General features: G+C 38.4%; 1 protein-coding gene across 2 annotated transcripts in view; it reads right to left on the reverse strand.

Annotated features, from left to right (window-relative positions):
• The window catches only part of TRAF5 (TNF receptor associated factor 5), a 40,427-nt gene extending 20,834 nt beyond the window's left edge, over positions 1 to 19,593 (reverse strand). The window contains exons 1-3 of one of the 2 annotated variants that reach the window (XM_088147120.1): positions 19,302 to 19,593; positions 18,969 to 19,120; positions 909 to 1,136 (exon numbers count right to left, since the gene is read on the reverse strand). In XM_088147120.1, coding sequence (XP_088003246.1) covers positions 909 to 1,126 — 218 coding nt within the window. In that variant the 5' untranslated portion in view covers positions 1,127 to 1,136; positions 18,969 to 19,120; positions 19,302 to 19,593. The remainder of the gene's footprint in view (positions 1 to 908; positions 1,137 to 18,968; positions 19,121 to 19,301) is intronic. The other variant, XM_088147111.1, reaches the window with a different exon arrangement.
• Positions 19,594 to 20,029: the final 436 nt, after the last annotated feature.

A 20,029-nucleotide genomic window follows, 5' to 3' on the forward strand; every position in this document is an offset into this window, starting at 1 on the left:
TTTTAAAACTACTTGTATGATTTCAAGTGCTGGAAAGAACAAGCTTCATTGGAAAATATAGATATTTAAGACCTTATGTTCATTTCCCCACTAGGTCCCTTCATAGTGCTTTCATAACATCACCCAGCCATCACTGAAGTGATATAAAGCCTGCCCACATTTCATTTATTTTGGTACAGTGCTAGCTAGATGATTCTAGAAGATGCTGTAAGTTGCTGGGGGGAAAATGACCATGAACAGTAACTGGTTAGCATTAAGCATACCTGAACTTCATTTATTTTATGGAGCACTTAAGTACATACTTAAAATTTATCCCAATCAGGCTTCAAAAGTTATTAATTTGGGTATATCATGCTTTACATTAATTAAATTGAATTAAAACAACTATATTTTAGCTTCTTTCCAGTGACAACATCCTGTGAAAACCATCCTTCCCCAAGATTTGTTGGATTTCAATTCTCAGACAGCATGACCAAAAGGCAGAAATCCTGATAATTAAAATCCAAAACTTCTGGAGGGCATGAGGCTGAGGAAGGCTATTATTAATGCTGAGCTGTAACAATCAGGACTACCAATATATAATCTGAAAGGGCTACAGAAAGCTAACTCATTGCTGCTAATGGTCATCTGAAGATTTGCAGCCAAGACACAGCAGCTGTAACTACTATAAACTTTTTTGAAAAATATTAAAAGAAAAAACAGAGGGGAAAAATTCTTCACATCAAATGCTGAAGACCGTTGGAACTCTACAGCATCCTCAGAACAGGAAAATGAAATCAATATCCCTTTAAGGTTCTAGGTTACCCTCACAAATTCTATAGCTTCACAAACTGTATAGTTGTTATGAAGAAAAAAAAATAACAGCATTGATTTACACAAATTTCAGAAGAAAAAGAAACCATTCATACCTCAGAGAAACTATGCAACGCTGGCAAAATCTATGTCCACATCCTGTCTGGTGTGGATTGTGGAGGACTAGGTGGCAGTGTGTACATTTGTATCGTTCATCTAAGATTTCCACAAATTGATAGTTGACATCAGGCTCAAACTCTAGAGAAGCTGCATTTGAAGAGTTCTGTCGGGCGTAGAAATTTGGTAACTGGCCTACAAGGTCTTCAGAGGCCATGGACCTTGAACTATGAATAAAATCATGAAGAGAAATGTAATACTTGAGTAGTAATGTTCCTTCTCCCCCACACCTCTTTTTCTCAGCACTAAGAAATTCTGGGGAGGGAAGTATTTATCCAGATGTGGTATCCTTGATAGGGAAATTAAAATGTTACAAAATGTCAGGAATTTATGTGCAAATCAACAGTATGAGTGTAAGTGGAGGCAAATTTTCCAACTGCCTAGTGTTAGGCAGAACTAGGTTGCAAAAAGATGATTTAGTTGCTCAAACAAATAATCAAATTTGTTGCTGACATCAGTACATTATTAAAAGTACTACTGATATTGTTAGCCCACAGCAAAGGAAACAATGCAGCCTCCAACACATGTAACTTTTCAAAACCTTAATGTTCTGAACCAGAGCATACCTTGAACTGGGCAGGACTAATTCTTATAGTATTATTTTGCATGGGAGGAGGGTTGGAGTCTTTCACTTCTTTAGCATCTCAAACATCCATCAGATTTTTCTATTTTAGAGGCACTTAAGGGAAATCAATCCCCCCACAATTAATAATAGGAATAGTAATAGTAATAGTAATAATAATAATTTGATAAGAAAGACAAAAAAGTCTGGATAGTAGACATTGCAATACCTGGAGACAGCAGAATAGAAGAGAAAGAACTGGAGAAAATCCCAAAATATAAAGACCTGCAAATAGAAGTAGAACGACTATAGCAAAAGAAAGCAAAGACAGTACCAATAGTAATAGGCGCCTTGGGTGCAATCCCAAGTTACCTGGAGCACCACTTAAAGACCATCAGCACTGACAAAATCACCATCAGTCGATTGGAAAAGGCAGCTTTACATGGAACAGCTTAGGTCCTGCGATGATACTTTTAACACCATCAAACAACATCTGCCTATCCAAGGTCCTTGGGAAGGACTCAATAGGTGGATAAAAATCCCAAATCCAGTCTAAACATCCAGCTTACTGTGTGACCAACCATAATAATAATAATAATAATAATAATAATAATAATAATAATGATAATTAATAATAATCACTACCTTGACATGATTGTGGGGTTTGCGTGCTCCGAGGAGGATGAGAGCTATGCCAGAGGTTCAACCATACTGGACAGGTCTCATCAGAGAAACCAGATGAAGAGTGCCTCTGCCATAAACAATATGGTGAGACATAATTTACAGAAACATATACTGGATTGGTCGTTGCCCGGGTCAACAAGGACTGCGCTAGGTGTTCTAGTTCCTGGACATCTGGTGACAAGTGGGCTACAGAACTCAGGAGAGTTGGCTGAGCAACCAGAGCTAGCAGTTGTAGAGCTACTGGCAGAAAAGTTGTTTACCCATTGCAAATATACAAAAACTGAAAATAATGATCTGCTATTACAAATCAAGTCCAACAAGAAGAGATATCTGAAAAGAATGCACCTTCTCTGGAAAGAACAACATCCAGAATCAGAAATAACAGAACAGAGGCTAGAGGATCAACATTGATTTATAACACAAAATAAAGTATTCACAGAAGTAGAATTGGAAGAACTGCAAAGGTCTATCCAGGGCAAAGAAATCAAAACCTTGCCAGAAGTAGCTCAGAAAGCAGAGCCTTCTCCTCAGAAAGAACAAAGCCCTCTAAACTAAAAACCAAATGGAATTGAAGTAATGAATAACTGAGCATCTAGAACAGCACAAAAACAACAGAATAAGGTTGCCTACATTGAAGCTTGTTATAAAGAAACAGCTAGGACAAGTATTAAAAAATGCCAATACTGTAATATCAAATATAAGCACCAGCTCACTGCAAGAAACAAACCAACTGATGTACAGCATGGCTGCAGTTATAACTGAATACCTTGGATGCAAAATCAACAAACAAGAAAAAAAGCCAAACAGTGCACCACCAAAATGGAAGATCAGGCTGGAAAATAAGATCAGCATGCTGAGATTACATGCAAGCAAGCTAGAACAGATGAAAGAAAAGAAGCTGAGGAACAAGAAGACCAAAGAATACCTGATCAAGAAATATCACCTAGAAAAAAGGAAGATCAAGGAAGCACTGGAAATAATAAAGCAGCAAATAACAGCGATAGCCAAAAAGATCAGCAGATACAAAGCAACTATAAGACAACCCAAAGAAATACATCAAGAATGCAGCTTGGATAAAGGAGGTGGATAAAAAAGAAGCTGAAATGAAAGAACTTGTAATAACAGCAGAAATGGTGGAGAAAAGGGCAAGGAAGATCAAGAATTGGTCAGCACCAGGTGAAGATGAACTGCATGGTTTTTGGTTGAAACATCTGACTGCTCTGCACCCACTCATTGCCAAGCAGTTTAACAACATACTGCAAGGAGGTGAAATTGAAGATTGGTTAACATCTGGCAAAACCTACCTGATAATAATCCAGCAAAAGGGGCAGCACCAGGCAACTACAGGCCAATTACTTGCTTGCCAACAACTTTCAAATTGCTAACTGGTGTGGTAGCTCATGCAATCCAACAGCATCTAGTTGAAAACAAGCTCTTTCCATCTCAGCAGAAAAGAACTGCCCAAACAGCAGAGGGACAAAAGATCAGCTCTTAATTGACAAGATGATTTTGGAAAACTGTAAGAGAAAGAAGACCAACTTGAATGTAGCTTGGATTGATTACAAGAGGGCATTTGACTCCCTGCCACATGACTGGATAATCAAGTGCTTAGAAATAACAGGAGTCAGTAGAAACATCAGAAGCTTTGTGCAAAGATCAATGGCACAATGGAAGACACAGTTGCTGGTCAATGGTAGACTGGGAGAGGTTAACATCACGAGAGGAATCTTTCAAGGAGACTGTCACCACTACTGTTTGTCATTGCATCGATTCCTCTGTCAACAATACTGAACAAGTCAGGCCAAGGCTATCAAATATCAAAAGCATCTGCCAGGTTATTGCACCTCCTTTACATGGACGATCTGAAGCTGTATGGAAAAACACCATCTGAAATGGAATCGCTGCTCAACACTGTCCAAATATACAGCCAAAATATTGCAATGGAGTTTGGACTGGACAAATGTGCCACACATATCATCAACAGGGGAAAAATAGTGAAAACTGAAGGAATCAAGATGCCCTATGGAAATAACATCAACAGTCTGGATGAAGAAGATCACTACAAATACCTGGGCATCCTTCAGGCTGACAACATCAAGCACACTGAAGTCAAGAAGAAGGCTAGTAGTGAATACATCAGAAGAGCGAAGAAGATCTTAAAGTCCAAACTCAGTGGAGGAAATATCATCAAGGCAATTAATACCTGGGAAATTCCAGTCATTAGATATACAATGGACTCAAGCTGAACAAAAAGCCCTGGATAGGAAGACCAGAAAAACATTGACAATGTATCATGCCCTTCATCCATGCAGTGATGTTGACACTTACCAAGGAGCATAGGTGGGTGTGGAATGTTGCAAGTACACCTGACAGTTGAAGAAGAAAAAAGGGCATTGGAAAAATATCTGAAGGACAGTGAAGAAGATGTACTGAATTAGTACATCATGAAGGCTTACTGAATACCAAAGAGACCAAACTGGCCTATAAGAAAGACCAAATGAAGAAAAGAAAAGAGACACGGCAAGGCAAAGTATTACATGGCCACTACACACACACACACACACACACACACAAAACTAGCAGGCAAAGCAGATAATAACAAGACCTGGCAATGGCTAAGAGCAGGAAAGTTGAAGAAAGAGACAGAGAGGCTAATTCTGGCTGCACAAGACCAAGCCTTAAGAACAAATGCATATAAAATCAGAGTTGAGAAGACAGCAACAGACAGGAAACGCCACCTCTGCAAAGAAGCTGAAGAAACAGTGGACCACCTACAGTGGACCAGCACTCTGCTGCTGCAAGAAAATAGCACAGAGTGACTACAAACAGCAGCATGACAAAGTAGCAACAATGGTGCATTGGTATATCTGCCAGAAGTACCATTTGCCTGCAAGCAAGAACTGATGGGACCACAAAACAAAGTAATAGAAAATGAAGAAGCTAAAGTGTTCTGGGACTTTAGAATTCAAACAGACAAGCGCCTGCCACATAACACCCCAGACTTTACAATTGTTGATAAGACAGACAAAAAAGTCTGGATAGTGGACATTGGAATACCTGGAGACAGCAGAATAGAAGAGAAGAACTAGAGAAAAGCATAAAATACCAAGACCTGCAAACAGAAGTAGAATGGCTGTGACAAAAGAAAGTAAAGATAGTACCAATAGTAACAGGCGCCTTGGGTGCAATCCCAAGACATCTGAAGCACTACTTGAAGATGACTGGCATTGACAAAATCACCATCAGTCGATTGCAAAAGGCAGCTTTACTTGGAACAGCTTAGGTCCTGTGATGATACCTTTAACACCATCCAACAACATCTGCCTATCCCAGGTCCTTGGGAAGGACTCGATAAGTGGATAAAAATGCCAAATCCAGCCTAAACATCTGGCTGACTGTGTGACCAACCATAATAATAAGTGTCACTAGCAACTTTCTGACAGCCCCCAAATTTAAGCCCCCCACCACAAGAAAATTGCCTACATCTGGCTTACAGTGCCCCAAGAACTCAGCCCTTTCTTTCTGCTAATCCTACACTCTTCAAACTGCAGTTTCTGTTAATGTTTTCATTTGCCTATCTAAATTACATCATCCTTAGCAGGGAGGAAGCATTGTTGACAGGAATTCTTAGTGCAGCTCAATTACTAGGAGCTTGTTATCCTTATTCTGGTACTCTTAGTTTTGGCCTAAGACTGTTTTATCTATAGCAATGTTTTTCAAACTTGGCAACTTTAAGATGTGTGGACTTCAACTCTCAGAATTCTGGCTGGGGAATTCTGGGAGTTGAAGTCCACTCATTTTAAAGTTGCCAAGTTTGAAAAACATTGGTCTATAGGCTGGAGATGAGAAGAGGACAATGCACATGACCAAAACAAAAGACTGGGGTAGTCAGAACATGATGGTGTCATGTTAAACAAAATGGGCCTTTGACTCCTTTCAGATATCCTATAGTTAACAATGCTTTTTATTTAAGGTTTTCACATGGATATCTACTGTAGTTAAGAAAGAACAGCAAAGTATCAGTCAAGGGATGACTTATGATAAATAATTTACAAAATTAACATTTCCTCTGTTCCTCAATTGTTGTCAACTTTGCTTATTTTACAGATTGTTATGGAACGTCTTGTAATGTTTTCTGAGAAAAAATCCACTTCAGTGTTCAGCACTAATTTGAGATGGTTTGTGCAAAATAATTCACAAGAAGTATCTTTACTATAGATTATTTTTTTACAATAAATTGTTGGCATCTCTCATCTCTCCTTCAGTGTTTCCTTCCTCTCTTCCCCAGCAATAGTTAAATGTATATTTACATTAAATTTCTCAGGATAATATTTCATGTATCTAATGGCATCAAATACAAGAACTGAGCAGGTAATAAATGCATTTCTCTTCAAAACATGACAAAACTGTTCATTATTTTCACTGCAAGAGAAAATAATGACTGTCCCTCTGGAAAATTTAAACATAATTAAAATTATAGTACCCTCAATTGTACAGTTACAATTTGAATTTGAAAATACTGTGATTTAATAAGATGAAGGTTGTTTGGCCACATGACAGAAAACCAACATTAACCAAACACTCAGTTTGATAACTGGAGCTGATGAACCGGATGAGTTCAGAATCTAGACCAGTGTATTTCAACCTCAACAACTTTAAGATACAGTGGGGCAAAAAAGTATTTAGTCAGCCACCAATTGTGCAAGTTCTCCCACTTAAAAAGATGAGAGAGGCCTATAATTTTCATCATAGGTATACCTCAACTATGAGAGACAAAATGGGGAAAAAAATCCAGAAAATCACATTGTCTGATTTTTAAAGAATTTATTTGCAAATCATGGTGGAAAATAAGTATTTGGTCAATATCAAAAGTTCATCTCAATACTTTGTTATATATCCTTTGTTGGCAATGACAGAGGTCAAACGTTTTCTGTAAGTCTTCACAAGGTTTTCACACACTGTTGCTGGTATTTTGGCCCATTCCTCCATGCAGATCTCCTCTAGAGCAGTGATGTTTTGGGGCTGTCACTGGGCAGCACGGACTTTCAACTCCCTCCAAAGGTTTTCCATGGGGTTGAGATCTGGAGACTGGCTAGGCCACTCCAGGACCTTGAAATGCTTCTTACGAAGCCACTCCTTCATTGCCCAGGCGGTGTGTTTGGGATCATTGTCATGCTGAAAGACCCAGCCACGTTTCATCTTCAATGCCCTTGCTGATGGAAGGAGGTGTTCACTCAAAATCTCACGATACATGGCCCCATTCATTCTTTCCTTTACACGGATCAGTCGTCCTGGTCCCTTTGCAGAAAAACAGCCCCAAAGCATGATGTTTCCACCCCCATGCGTCACAGTAGGTATGGTGTTCTTTGGATGCAACTCAGCATTTTCTCTCCTCCAAACACAACGAGTTGAGTTTAGACCAAAACGTTCTACTTTGGTTTCATCTAACCATATGACATTCTCCCAATCCTCTTCTGGATCATCCAAATGCTCTCTAGCAAACTTCAGACAGGCCCGGACATGTGCTGGCTTAAGCAGGGGGACACATCTGGCACTGCAGGAGTTGAGTCCCTGGCAGCATAGTGTGTTACTGATGGTAGCCTTTGTTACTTTGGTCCCAGCTCTCTGCAGGTCATTCACTAGGTCCCCCATGTGGTTCTGGGATTTTTACTCACCGTTCTTGTGATCATTTTGACCCCACGGGGTGAGATCTTGCGTGGAGCCCCAGATCAAGGGAGATTATCAGTGGTCTTATATGTCTTCCATTTTCTAATTATTGCTCCCACAGTTGATTTCTTCACACCAAGCTGCTTGCCTATTGCAGATTCAGTCTTCCCAGCCTGGTGCAGGTCTACAATTTTGTTTCTGGTGTCCTTCAACAGCTCTTTGGTCTTGGCCATAGTGGAGTTTGGAGTGTGACTGTTTGAGGTTGTGGACAGGTGTCTTTTATACTGATAACAAGGTCAAACAGGTGCCATTACTACAGGTAACGAGTGGAGGACAGAGGAGCCTCTTAAAGAAGTAGTTACAGGTCTGTGAGAGCCAGACATCTTGCTTGTTTGTAGGTGACCAAATACTTATTTTCCACCATGATTTGCAAATCAATTCTTTAAAAATCAGACAATGTGATTTTCTGGATTTCCCCCCCATTTTGTCTCTCATAGTTGAGGTATACCTATGATGAAAATTACAGGCCTCTCTCATCTTTTTAAGTGGGAGAACTTGCACAATTGGTGGCTGACTAAATACTTTTTTGCCCCTCTGTATGTGGACTTCAACTCCCAGAATTCTGGGAGTTGAAGTCCATACATTTCAAAGTTGCTGAGGCTGAGAAACACTGATCTAGACTCCCCCATTCTGGAAGCTGAAAACTGCTTACATCCACTTTGATCCCACTATGAGTGGGAGCAGCTTTTTTAATTACACAAAAGTAATAATAATAGTGATAACAGAACAAAAAAATCTAAATTCTTTTGATTTCATACAATATATCAAGAAACCATATGGTCTGAATTAACATATCATTCCATTGTTTTGCATTGTTTCAATTAAAATTTAAAGAGGCTTTCGTTCTAAAATTAAGATTCATAAAACTGCTTTTTACAGTATTATTTAAATATAAGAATAAGCAGGAAATCGGGTTTAAAAACCACACAGAGCTATGGTACTTTTAAGAACATAATGCATTTGCCAGAAACTAAATTTAAGTCCGTGAGACAGGAAGCAACATTTATACTTTTGTGTTTCCTGCCTCAAACCCCAGTCATATCACATGACATTTAACATTCCTACAGAATATATACTGTATTTCTTCTGTTTTGTTCCTTAGCTGTATTTTGCACCATCTTATTAAAATTTTCCATACTAGCAGTAACTGCATCACCATTGACGTACAGCTCATATCAGGCCAAATAAAGCGATTCCCCATCTTCTAATGATTCCCAATAGTACAGTATTCAGATCATTTTGGATGGGGCCGCAAACCCATTTCAATGAGAGATGTCAAATGGGTTTTGAACTAATCAGTAGAGAGGTAGCTCCCCAATGGTGGCTGGAGGTGTGTGTGTGTGGGTGGAATAAAAGACAAAATAACCACAAGAGTGCCCTTCACTAGCCCCCCAATCCTTTTGCTTGAAGCCTGTGAAGTAAATCACCCCACTCAACTGTTTCATATTAGCCAGAGCAACAAACTTCCAAGGTGTCTGCAAGCGAAGCACTTTAATTCCCCCCTAACAATACAAAGTAACCTGCGACTTAGTGGGGAAAGTCCAGCATTAAGTCACTGGTCTGAGATGGGCGGCTATATAAATGGAAGGAAGGAAGGAAGGAAGGAAGGAGGTTTCACAAAAGGATCTGCTCAAAGTCCTTAGGAGGATTCCTAGGAAATGGCTAGGGGAAAAACCTGGGAGAAAGAATAACAATGCCTCTCCCACAACTAGCAAATATTTGCCTCTCAGAACAGCACCTTTGGCCCCTAATTCTTTTGTAAAATGATTAGAGTTTCCTCCTTCTTCAAATTCCATCCTTATGCCCAGAATCCACCCTGTGGCATTACTGGCTACAGTCTGTGTACTGGATCTGTTATCATATATTTTGGTACTGGTTCAGACAAAAAAAAAAAAACAGTAACACCTCTGCAAGCATAAACATTTAGTTTTGGTTCACTAATACTCTGATGCCTTTGATTTGCCTTAATGAGCATAGTGAAAACCTAAAATAAATCTATTCAGTAATACTATTTCCTTCATCCTAGAGATCTAAGTTAGTATTTGCAAGAAACTGAAAGTTCTAAAACTACAAAAAGTGAGTTCGCTAAGGCAAATTAAAATATTTTTAGGTTCCTGCAGGAAAATACAGTTGAAAACTTTTCTATGCTAATTAAAATTCATAATCAAATAAAGTTTCCCAATGCAAATTCAAATGAATTACTACAGTGATGTGGCATATCACTATATATTTAGTTCACAATGTATGTTAACGCAGGCCATGACTCAATTTAAAACACATTTTAAAATGAGCAATATTTTGTGCAGCATATAACTTAATTTTATTCATTTCTTAATATACTCAAATATGTGCAGCTATAATCCTAATTATTAATATTAATTAGCATTTCTTATTAGGTTTTGCAAGTCTGATTATTTTCATATTGCAAAACCAAATATGACTTCTGTAGTTTCAAAACTCCCAGAAATAGATCTAAAACAATTTGTTGCATTTTTATTATTTTGAAAGTGTACGTCAATTATAGATGTAAATATCAAAGACTTTCTCAGTTTCTGAAAAAAGCACAATGGAGCAACAGTTTAATTATAATAATGTAGCACCTACTAAAGCTTTCATAGCACTTTAAACCATAAACAGAATTTGTTAAATTAAAAACAAAACAAAACATAATAACATACTTATGTAATCTCAGATTTTTACCTGAATTTTTATTTCTTTTTGTTAAATATAAACTTTTAACGAAATGCATCATTGGCTTTCACTTCTTTGCTAAAGATGAAAACATACAGCAATAAAACTTAACTTCCAATTGTGTGCATATTTACTAAGAAGCCAATCTAAAAGTATTCAAGGAGTCATTAAATATTACATCGAATTGTAACATGCTTTATGTTAACAGTTGATAGTATAAATATAAATATGTATAAAGTAGTATAAAGATAGAACTACTACATTTTATGGAGCATCATTACCAACTTGTATAATAAATGAAAAGATGAAACTCGATACACATTTTGTCCAAAGTGCATATATTGCTGAGAATATGAAAATAGTTTTCATACCTTTCATTCTAAAAGTGGGACGTAATTTTCATTTCCTACCAGAAGATAGTAAGAAGCAATATAGCTTATCAAAGCATGTTAGGGCATGAAGAGAGAAGGAGTTCCATTCTTCATAACTCAAAGGAGATATGACAAATTTACAGTGTCTGCCATGAACACATTTATATATTCAGAAAATATTAATTTGAATAAAGGCGTTTGTTGACTGATAATAAAAAAGATAAGCCAACATATTATGCTCAGTTATATTCCTATATTTCAAGAGAATGTAGTTGCATTTTTAAAAAGTTGCCTTTTATATGATTCTGCCATGAAACACAAAATTCTACCCTTAATATATCATTTTTTGCAAATAAGCATGTGTCAGAGCTATCCAACATAGGCTGTCATTCACCTGAATTGCTGATTAATACAGGGGAAAATGAGAAAGCTCTTTTGCATGGTCATATAATCACATAGCCAGGTGCAACACACATAGAGATTTTTATGAACAGTAGGGGAAGTTTCTAGCAACATAAGAAACCCGCTTGTTTACATGTGAGAGTGGTTTGTGTAAGTGAGAGAATAGCTGTATACACAGATGGGGAATTAGTTACTGCTATTTTAAAAAATACAAGCAATTTTTGAAAATCAGAAGTCACTAGTTTAACTCAGGCCTGTCTTTTTAGGAGTGTGGCTTCTGAGAGAGATATTATACGCATGTGTGGTGACACATGTAAACATTTACTGGGGAGGGGGAAATTTCTAGGATTAGTTTCAGCTGAAGTTGCCCACCTAAGGGGCTGATGGGGTTAAGGTAGTCTACTCTTCATTTGGAGGGACCTGACTTATACTCAAGGTTGTCTCCTTTTTAGAGAAACTCAATTATACGGTACATCCAGTTAAATCAACAATACCTGTAAGTAAATTATATTTTTTCTATTTTAAGTATTTACTTGTTTTGTTGGCCATTCTGTTGGCCAAGTGCCACAGTTCCTTGTATACATTTTAACTATGCTGTTTTAAACATTCTTGTTTTAGTTGTTTATCTGAATTCTTGAGAGTTTACTTTAAGTTGAAGAGAAAAATATAAATACTTGATATAAAGGATATTGCGGCTAAGTACCATGAACAGACCTTTCTTTTTGCCACAACATGGGGTGAGATAGCAAATAACTGTATCTTAATATCTATAGCAGGGATGAATAACTCAGAACTTGAGGGAAGTCAGGTTTGGATCTACAAGGTTCTTAACCTGGATCTCCAGGTTATTCCCAGATCAGTTCCTCTCTCTCCCCAGTCCCACCTCAAGGTATAGATGCTTGTTGCTTCCCCCACAACTACACAACTGATAGGGGGAAAACTTATACAACTTGGCAAATGAGGATGCATGCATATACATGCCTTTCTCCACTTGGCATACCAAAAAAAAAAAGACCTTTTTTTTGTTAAACAATTTTTTGTGCAGTTAAGTGCTGAAGTCCCCATGCCATCATTATCTGTGGCTCTTAGGGATAGGCCTTGTCTTTTTTTTTTTTTTGGTATGCCAAGTGGAGTCAAGTCCCTCCAAATAAAGAGTAAACCACCTTAACCCCATCAGCCCCTTAGCTGGGCAACTTCAGCTGAAACTAATCCTGGAAAATTCCCCCTCCCCAGTAAATGTTTATATGTGTCACCACACATGCGTATAATATCTCTGTCAGAAGCCACACTCCTAAAAAGACAGGCCTGAGGAAAAAGAGTTAAACTAATGACTTCTGATTTTTAAAAATTGCTTGTATTTGGGTAATAAAGATTTCCAGACATATCAATCAAGATCCAGGGTAGAGAGAGAGTGGGGAGGTAGTGGGATCAAGTTCAAATATTATACTAAACTCAGGTATATTTAGAAGTAAGCTATCCTAATCAATCTCACGCCCAGCAGAGCATTTTATGAAAAATGATTTTTCAAACTTGGGCATAGTGCCAATAAAAATTTTCTGTTTTAAGGAAATCTAGGAAAATCCCCAAGAGGTAAAAACAAACTGGATTAAATTAATCTGGACACATGGAAAGTATGTCATAATCATGTGAGTTGTTGTATCTTTCAATTTTTCCTGCTATTTGTGTTCTACAGAGGAAGCAAAAGAGCAACAGATTATCTGGTTTGTATGCAGGGTGTGATAAAATTACTGCCATAAACAAGAACCCCAAAATATGCTAATTCCTCCACGCAGAGTGGATTTGACTTAAACAGATACAACAATGAAGACTGTTAATCCACTAATAAATGTTACATTCAAATAGGAGGGTACTATAGAAATAAACACATATTCACTGAACTTGATTTTTTTAGAGTGACATTAGATTGATTTTAATTAGTTAGCAAGAAGAGAAAATTTGTATTTGTATCTCTGATCTTAAATTCAACTGCTTAGGAAGGTGGAAACCTGAAAGTTGAACAGATATGATTCTCAATTCTTAGTAGTAAATTATTAATGCCTTTTAGTTATTTCATCATTCTATGTACATATCAGATTTTAACCTATATCAATAGGATGTGAGTTGATCAGGATATGTCTTTTTGAATAACCTTATAGAACTGATTCCCCAACTGATTCCTGAATTTTATGCATTTCTTTACACAACCAGCATATTCACAGCGAATTCATGCATCTGAAATGCCCATGTGCTAAGAATGCACAATTATTACTGTACATTACATCTTGAATTATAAGGATGGTTTGTGGGATTCTTTAAAATTTGGACCTCTCTAGGCTTTGAAAAAGCAAAGCTAGGGATTTTTTCTTTTCACTTTTTCTTACAACGCTGAAGTACACGACTGGTTTCATATAAATACAGACCATTATATTAAATACAAACAAGGCTTCTTTAACTCAGTACACTCAATCTATGTTGTGGCATCAACTACCCAAATGCTCAAGCAGCGTGTCGTCCCAAAATATTATTCTTCCTTTTCTTGAATGGGAATAAGAAATGTCTAGGTATTCATTTCAAGAGTTTGATAAATTTTCACAGTTCCGCTAAAAGCTTGCTGGGTTGTCCTTTATTCTTAAGATTACTTTATTTCATATAATGGATTTAATCATAGCCTCTTAATTATGGGTAAACGTTTTAGCCGTTTTAAACTTCTTAAAGACTCTCATCTTGTATAAGGACAATGGACTGGTTTCTATATTACATCTTGGCTGACTATAAGCCAATAATTATTGCTGCTCTTTAATGTACTTCCTTGTCATGGTGTTCAGAAGTATATTTTAAGGAAGGCAAACATTAGAAATACACAGTGCAGTATTAACTGTCAATTGTTAATGCACTGTCAAGCAAACATATTTTTAAATTATCATCTGTTCTCTTCTTTGTACATCTTTATTTTGCAGTTCTACATGGATTTATTTCAATGCATCCCGCATTATAAAACTCCTTATTTTATGGCAATGTGGCAAAAATTCATGATCAGTAAACATTGATAATCCATTAATACAGGTACAAACATAATTTAAGCTTTTTATTTGAAGGTACAATTTCTCAAATAACATAGTATCAAAACTACAGTGGTACCTCTAGTTACGAACGCCCCTCCTTACGAATTTTTCGAGATACAACCAGCTCCGGCCCCAAAAATTTACCTCGACTTGCGAACTCGCCTCGACTTACCAACCAGATCCGCGGCCATTTTCCCTGCTGCCACGTGGTCCGCGGGCATTTCCCACCTGTTCCACGTGGCCCGTGGCCATTTTCCCGCCTGTTCCACGTGGTCTGCGGCCATTTTCCCGCCCCTGACACGTGGTCCGCGGACGCTAGAATGGATTAACGGTAATTACATTGAACCTTATGGGAAAATTTGCCTCATGTTGCGACCAATTCGAGTTGCAACCAGAGTCACGGAACGGATTAAATTTGTAACTCGAGGTTCCACTGTATTCAGTATAGCATGCAGATATCCTATGCTTAGATGAGTGTGTGAGGAATAAAAAGTAAAAAATGTCAAGTTTGTAGCACCAGATCATAAGTTAAATAAAGTCAAAGTCCTTCTGCTCCACAGATTCTTTTGTGTAGGTTCATAAATAATTTGCTAAACTACAACAGAAGGTAGAAAGTACTGTTTGTATTAATGGTACTTCAAAGAATTTAGTCCAAGGCTCTACATTTTAAACAACATCTCACTAAAATTATAATGCATATAAATGTTTATAGACTCTGCTCTCTTCACTCATATTGAAACAAGCAGCACACAATATTTAAGATTTCTTGATTATTATTTTTTCCTGTCTAGCAGTTTGAATAACCTTCAGGCAGTTAACTTAAGCAGTTCATGGAAGTGATTTAACATTAAAAAAGGTTGCCCTGGAAAATTATTATATATGCAGGCATTTGGCTATGTTTCAGTATACAAATACATTTTATACAAAAGAATAATCACAATAGTTCTTTTAGCATGCACATTAAAAAAATGGGTGACGAAATGATACCAACTTATTAAAATACAAGTAGCAAACAGTGCGAAGTAGAATTTATATTTGAAGACATTCTTATAATAATAAAAGTGCACAGCAATGGAACATTACATCCATTGGTAACCTGGACATTTAAATGTTTAATAAATGGTAGAAGTGCATAAGGTAATTACCTACATTACGGTATTACCTACATTCTTGAAGGCCTAATTTACATGACCATGTGAGTGACAACCCAAATACACTGCAAGAAAAAAAAATACAAAACTCCTTCTGAATTTGAGTTATAAGTTGACCTGTTGTGCAGTATTTTAATTTATGCACATAAGTGCAGCATGTCTTAGTCTGACATCCCTCAGTCCACAAGAACCACTATGTTCTAGTAAAAGCACTAACTTTGCTTTACAAATAAAGCAGAAAATGTCTCAAGTTCAAACATAACTATTGCAACAACAATAGTTGATGCTGTATCAAAGACCTCATGCATTTTGAGGTAAAGCAGAGACTTTGGGGAGGAAATAAATTGACTTAAATGACTACTTCTTCCTTAATGGATCAGCAGGAAGACCCATCACTGATTTGAATTTAGGAGTGCGTGCCAATGCTTAAAGTTCCTTTTCCCATATCAGTTCAAACAGCTACAAAAAAACTTATGTTTAAGTACAGTGTTAAAATCTGTTAAGTTATGCTTTTGCAAAAAATAATGGAAAAGTCTGTCACTTTTTTTTTAATCACTTGGAGTTTATTTTTACTGGTTATGCATCTCCAAAGAAATTGCATTCCTCTTTCACCATAATGAAACTGCTTATAATTAATATTGATCTCTCATGCAAAATTACAAGAGTTATAGTACTCACAGATAATAACTAATCCAAGATTTAATATTTTCTGAATTACAATTATTTTTAAATGTACAAAAACATATAATATAAATAAAGCACAGAAACTTGTATAAGTAAATTGTGGGTATAAATTGTATAAATACCTAATACATACATACACACATATAACTGCCTTCCTAATAGCTAGTGTATTGCTTTCCTCCATTCCCCTTTCTAGCTTGAAAAGAATTCTATTCGATTCTAATTTGGTGTAGTATCAAAACTGTAATACAAAAATCAACTACTTCAATTTCTCTCAAGAGAAAAAAAGAAATATATAGTATCAAGGCCAATTTGGAACTATAACAAGATCTGCAATATTGTGTCTAGCTTACTTAAAACTAGTTTTGCATTGATACTTTGTTTTATTCTTTACATCGGTGCAGCAGCTTTCATAAATGCAAAGTCAATTTACTGCACTGATCTTACAAAGCAGAGGTAATCCTCTGAAGAGAACCAGTTTGATGCAGTGGTTAAGGCATTAGGCTAGAAGCCGGGAAACCATGAGTTCTAGACCCACCTTAGGCACAAAGCTAGCTGGGTGACCTTGGGTCAGTCATTCTCTCTCAACCCTAGGAAGCACGCAATGGCAAACTACTTTTGAAATCTTGCCAAGAAAACTGCAGGGACTTGTCCAGGCAGTTGCCAGGAATCAACACTGACTCAAAAAGAGGGGGGGGGGGGGAATCCTCTGAAAGTATGGTCCCTAAGCTCTGGCACAATTTAGTCTAAATAGTAATTTTGAATGTGCAGAAGGGGAAAATATTAAATATATGGAAGGCACTTAAACTTAATTTAATGTCAAATTTAGTTTTTGTCCTGGCAGTGCCCACATTCTGAAGTATGGGAAACCCTTCAAAAGCCTGTGCATCACTTATAAATCTAGAAGAATTATAAGAAAAACTACTTCTACATAGACATCTATGAAGAAGAAGTCTAGAAAAGTTAGCAATCTACAGAAACATTTCTCCATCCTCCTACCTACTATGGCCAACTTATGTTAGGTTGTCTCATGTATTATAGATGTAAAAACCTGTTTCCAACTTAGCCTATGGTTTTGTATAGTCTCCCAGTAGTTTCCAAGGAGTGTGATTGCTTATTTGCTCCCCAGAATGGCTGAAAATCTCATAGATCCACTCTTATTCCATTAAATGATCTTGCATGAGAAGGGGGGTGGGTTCTTGCCTCATCCCAATGCTTACATTTCTTTGAAATATTACTTTTAGAACCAACAAAGACTCTTGTGTAAATATGCCACAAATTGGTTCTAGAAGAAATATTTCAAAGCTCTCTATGCAGGCCACAAATACCACAATAACTACTTCCCCTGCTGAACACATATCACCATAGCAATGGGGATTTGACAGCTATTTCATAACTCAGTGGTTCTTAAGCTGTCTGACCAAATTCCCCTTTTCCTGGTCTCAATCAATGTCATTATCTCCTTTAAAAAAACCAGACTGTGGAGTCCTTGGGGTTCTCTGAGCTTGGTTTTTTTCTTGCAAATGTTTCATTACCCAGCTAGGTAACATCTTCAGTGCTAGAATGGGATGGGGTTTGCTCTCTGTGTATATATTCTTGCATGCCCTGCCAGTGGTGTTGGGGGTGGGTTTTTTTTTTGTTCCTCTGGTAGTTCCTTGATTAGGGTATTGATAAGGATGCAATTAACACACATAGAAATAAACAGCATCTACACACTATTCAAAAGAGACAAAGGGCCAGAACAGCTCCTCATTAGCAATTATCACCAAGATAAGCAGAGGTTACCATAGGGCACACAAGCAAGCAGCAAACAATACCCTAATCAAGGAACTACCAGAGGAACAAAACAACCCCCCCACTCCCAACAACACTGGCAGGGCATGCCACAGTATATAAACAGAGAGCAAACTCCACTTCATTCTAGTATTGAAGGTGTTACCTAGCCAGGTAATGAAACGTTTGCAGGAAAAGAATCAAGCTCAGAGAACCCCAAGGACTCCACAGTTCAGCCCTGAGCTACACATATTCGCCTCCATTAAAAACCAGAGTGTTGTTTTACACAACTGGTAGTCCCACAGGGGATCCTGGATTCACAAACAAGCAATTACAAATTGCTCCATTACCCCCAGGTTATCCTCAAATTACCCTTTTGGGGGTAATTGTTCCCAGTCTAAGAACCACTGTTCTGTTTGGACAGCAGGAAAAGAGCATTAAAATTGCTAGGAAGGTGGGTGAAGGTTACCACCACTCCCCTCAGCTATTCTGTATACATGTCAGAAAGAATAGTTGTAGACCCATTGAAGCATAAGCTTTGGGAGACTAGAGTCACTTTACCATTGGTCAATTGGAATACATCATATTTTCATCCATTTGAGGATTATTGCTTTATGCACCCAATAGCTGGGTGCATAATAGTGGGATATATTTTTGAGGAAGGGTTTACAGCCTCCTGCTTTAAATTTTCTGTTTGTTCACAGGTTATGTCTACCCGTTTTTCGAAAGGGTCCTCCTAATTCCCTACGGTGCTTTTGAACCTTCAGAAGGTTTTACACCCACGGTTTTAAAATCCGAGAGTTCGAACCCACCATATACGCCGCAGCTGCATTTGAAAGAATACGCTTTTCTTTTGAAATCGGCGCCCCCAAATCCAACCGGTCTGACTTACATGTGAAGGCTTAATCCCGCTGACTTCAGTAAGATTTAATTCTGAGGCGACCGCGCCGCCAAACCAACGAACCCGTCGCAGGCGCGCTTCTTGGAAGGCAAGCGTGAGCAAAAGCTCAGCGGAGCTCGATTTAAAACTAAGCGCCTGTAAACCTGCAGAATTAGTCACGCCGTTAGTGCCCCTTCCCCACCTAGTTACACATACTCCGCGCAGCATCCTTGTGAAGTCAGTAGCTTACCATTAACACCAAACTAGAGAATGAGCTACAGAGCTACGGGGGCCGCAACGGGCTTGGACGGCGCTGCCTCTAGAGGCGCGCTCTGGGTGCCTTACCTGTGGCGCGTCTCAGAGTCTCCGCGCCGGCTCCCGCCTCGATTCCGCAGCGGCCGCCGACCTTCGAGCGGTACAAACGCAGTCCTCAAGGCCTCCCGCAAAAGGCGCACGTGGGAGGTAACCCGGGAAAGCGAGAAGAGATTGGACTCAGCCCAGCAATGAGCTGAGGGACGCGCCTCCCAGTACTTGGGATTTTCCTTTCCATACCCGGTAAATGAGAGGCGTAGGAAAGGGCGGGCTCGCGATACGGCTTTTCTTCTGGGCGCCTCCTCCCTCCAGAGCTTGGGAGCCTTATGTGGTGAAGAAGGGAGAAAGCAAAGCTTCGGGTCAGCCAATCCGCGGCATTGTTCCTCAGAAGTGTCACTGAGTTCAGTTACTCCAAGATAAGCATGCGCAGGGCTGCGCCCAGGTCTTCGCTTCTGCTTGGCAAAACGTACGCGCGACCCCCTTTGGTTGCCCGATCACGTTGGGAACCAAGTTCCGAAGCAAGCCTGACTGCGTCAGAACGAATTTGGGAGTACGGCAAGGCGTTGGCATGTTTAGCTGGCAAGAGAGAAAACTAAGAGGAAGTATCATAATGGTCCGCAAATATCTGAAAGTCTCTCACGTGCAGAAGAGAGCGGATGTGTTCTCTTCTGGAAGGAGAACAGGACCAAAAAGTGTAAATTAGAAGAATGGAGAGTCAGAGTTGAAATTGGTGTGTGTGTGTGTGTGTGTATGAGAGGGAG

Source organism: Python bivittatus, unplaced genomic scaffold, assembly GCF_059951505.1.
Source record: "Python bivittatus isolate LINGU-HERP-01145 unplaced genomic scaffold, Pbiv_v1 ctg000020_np1212, whole genome shotgun sequence".
Taxonomy (NCBI): Eukaryota; Metazoa; Chordata; class Lepidosauria; order Squamata; family Pythonidae; genus Python; species Python bivittatus.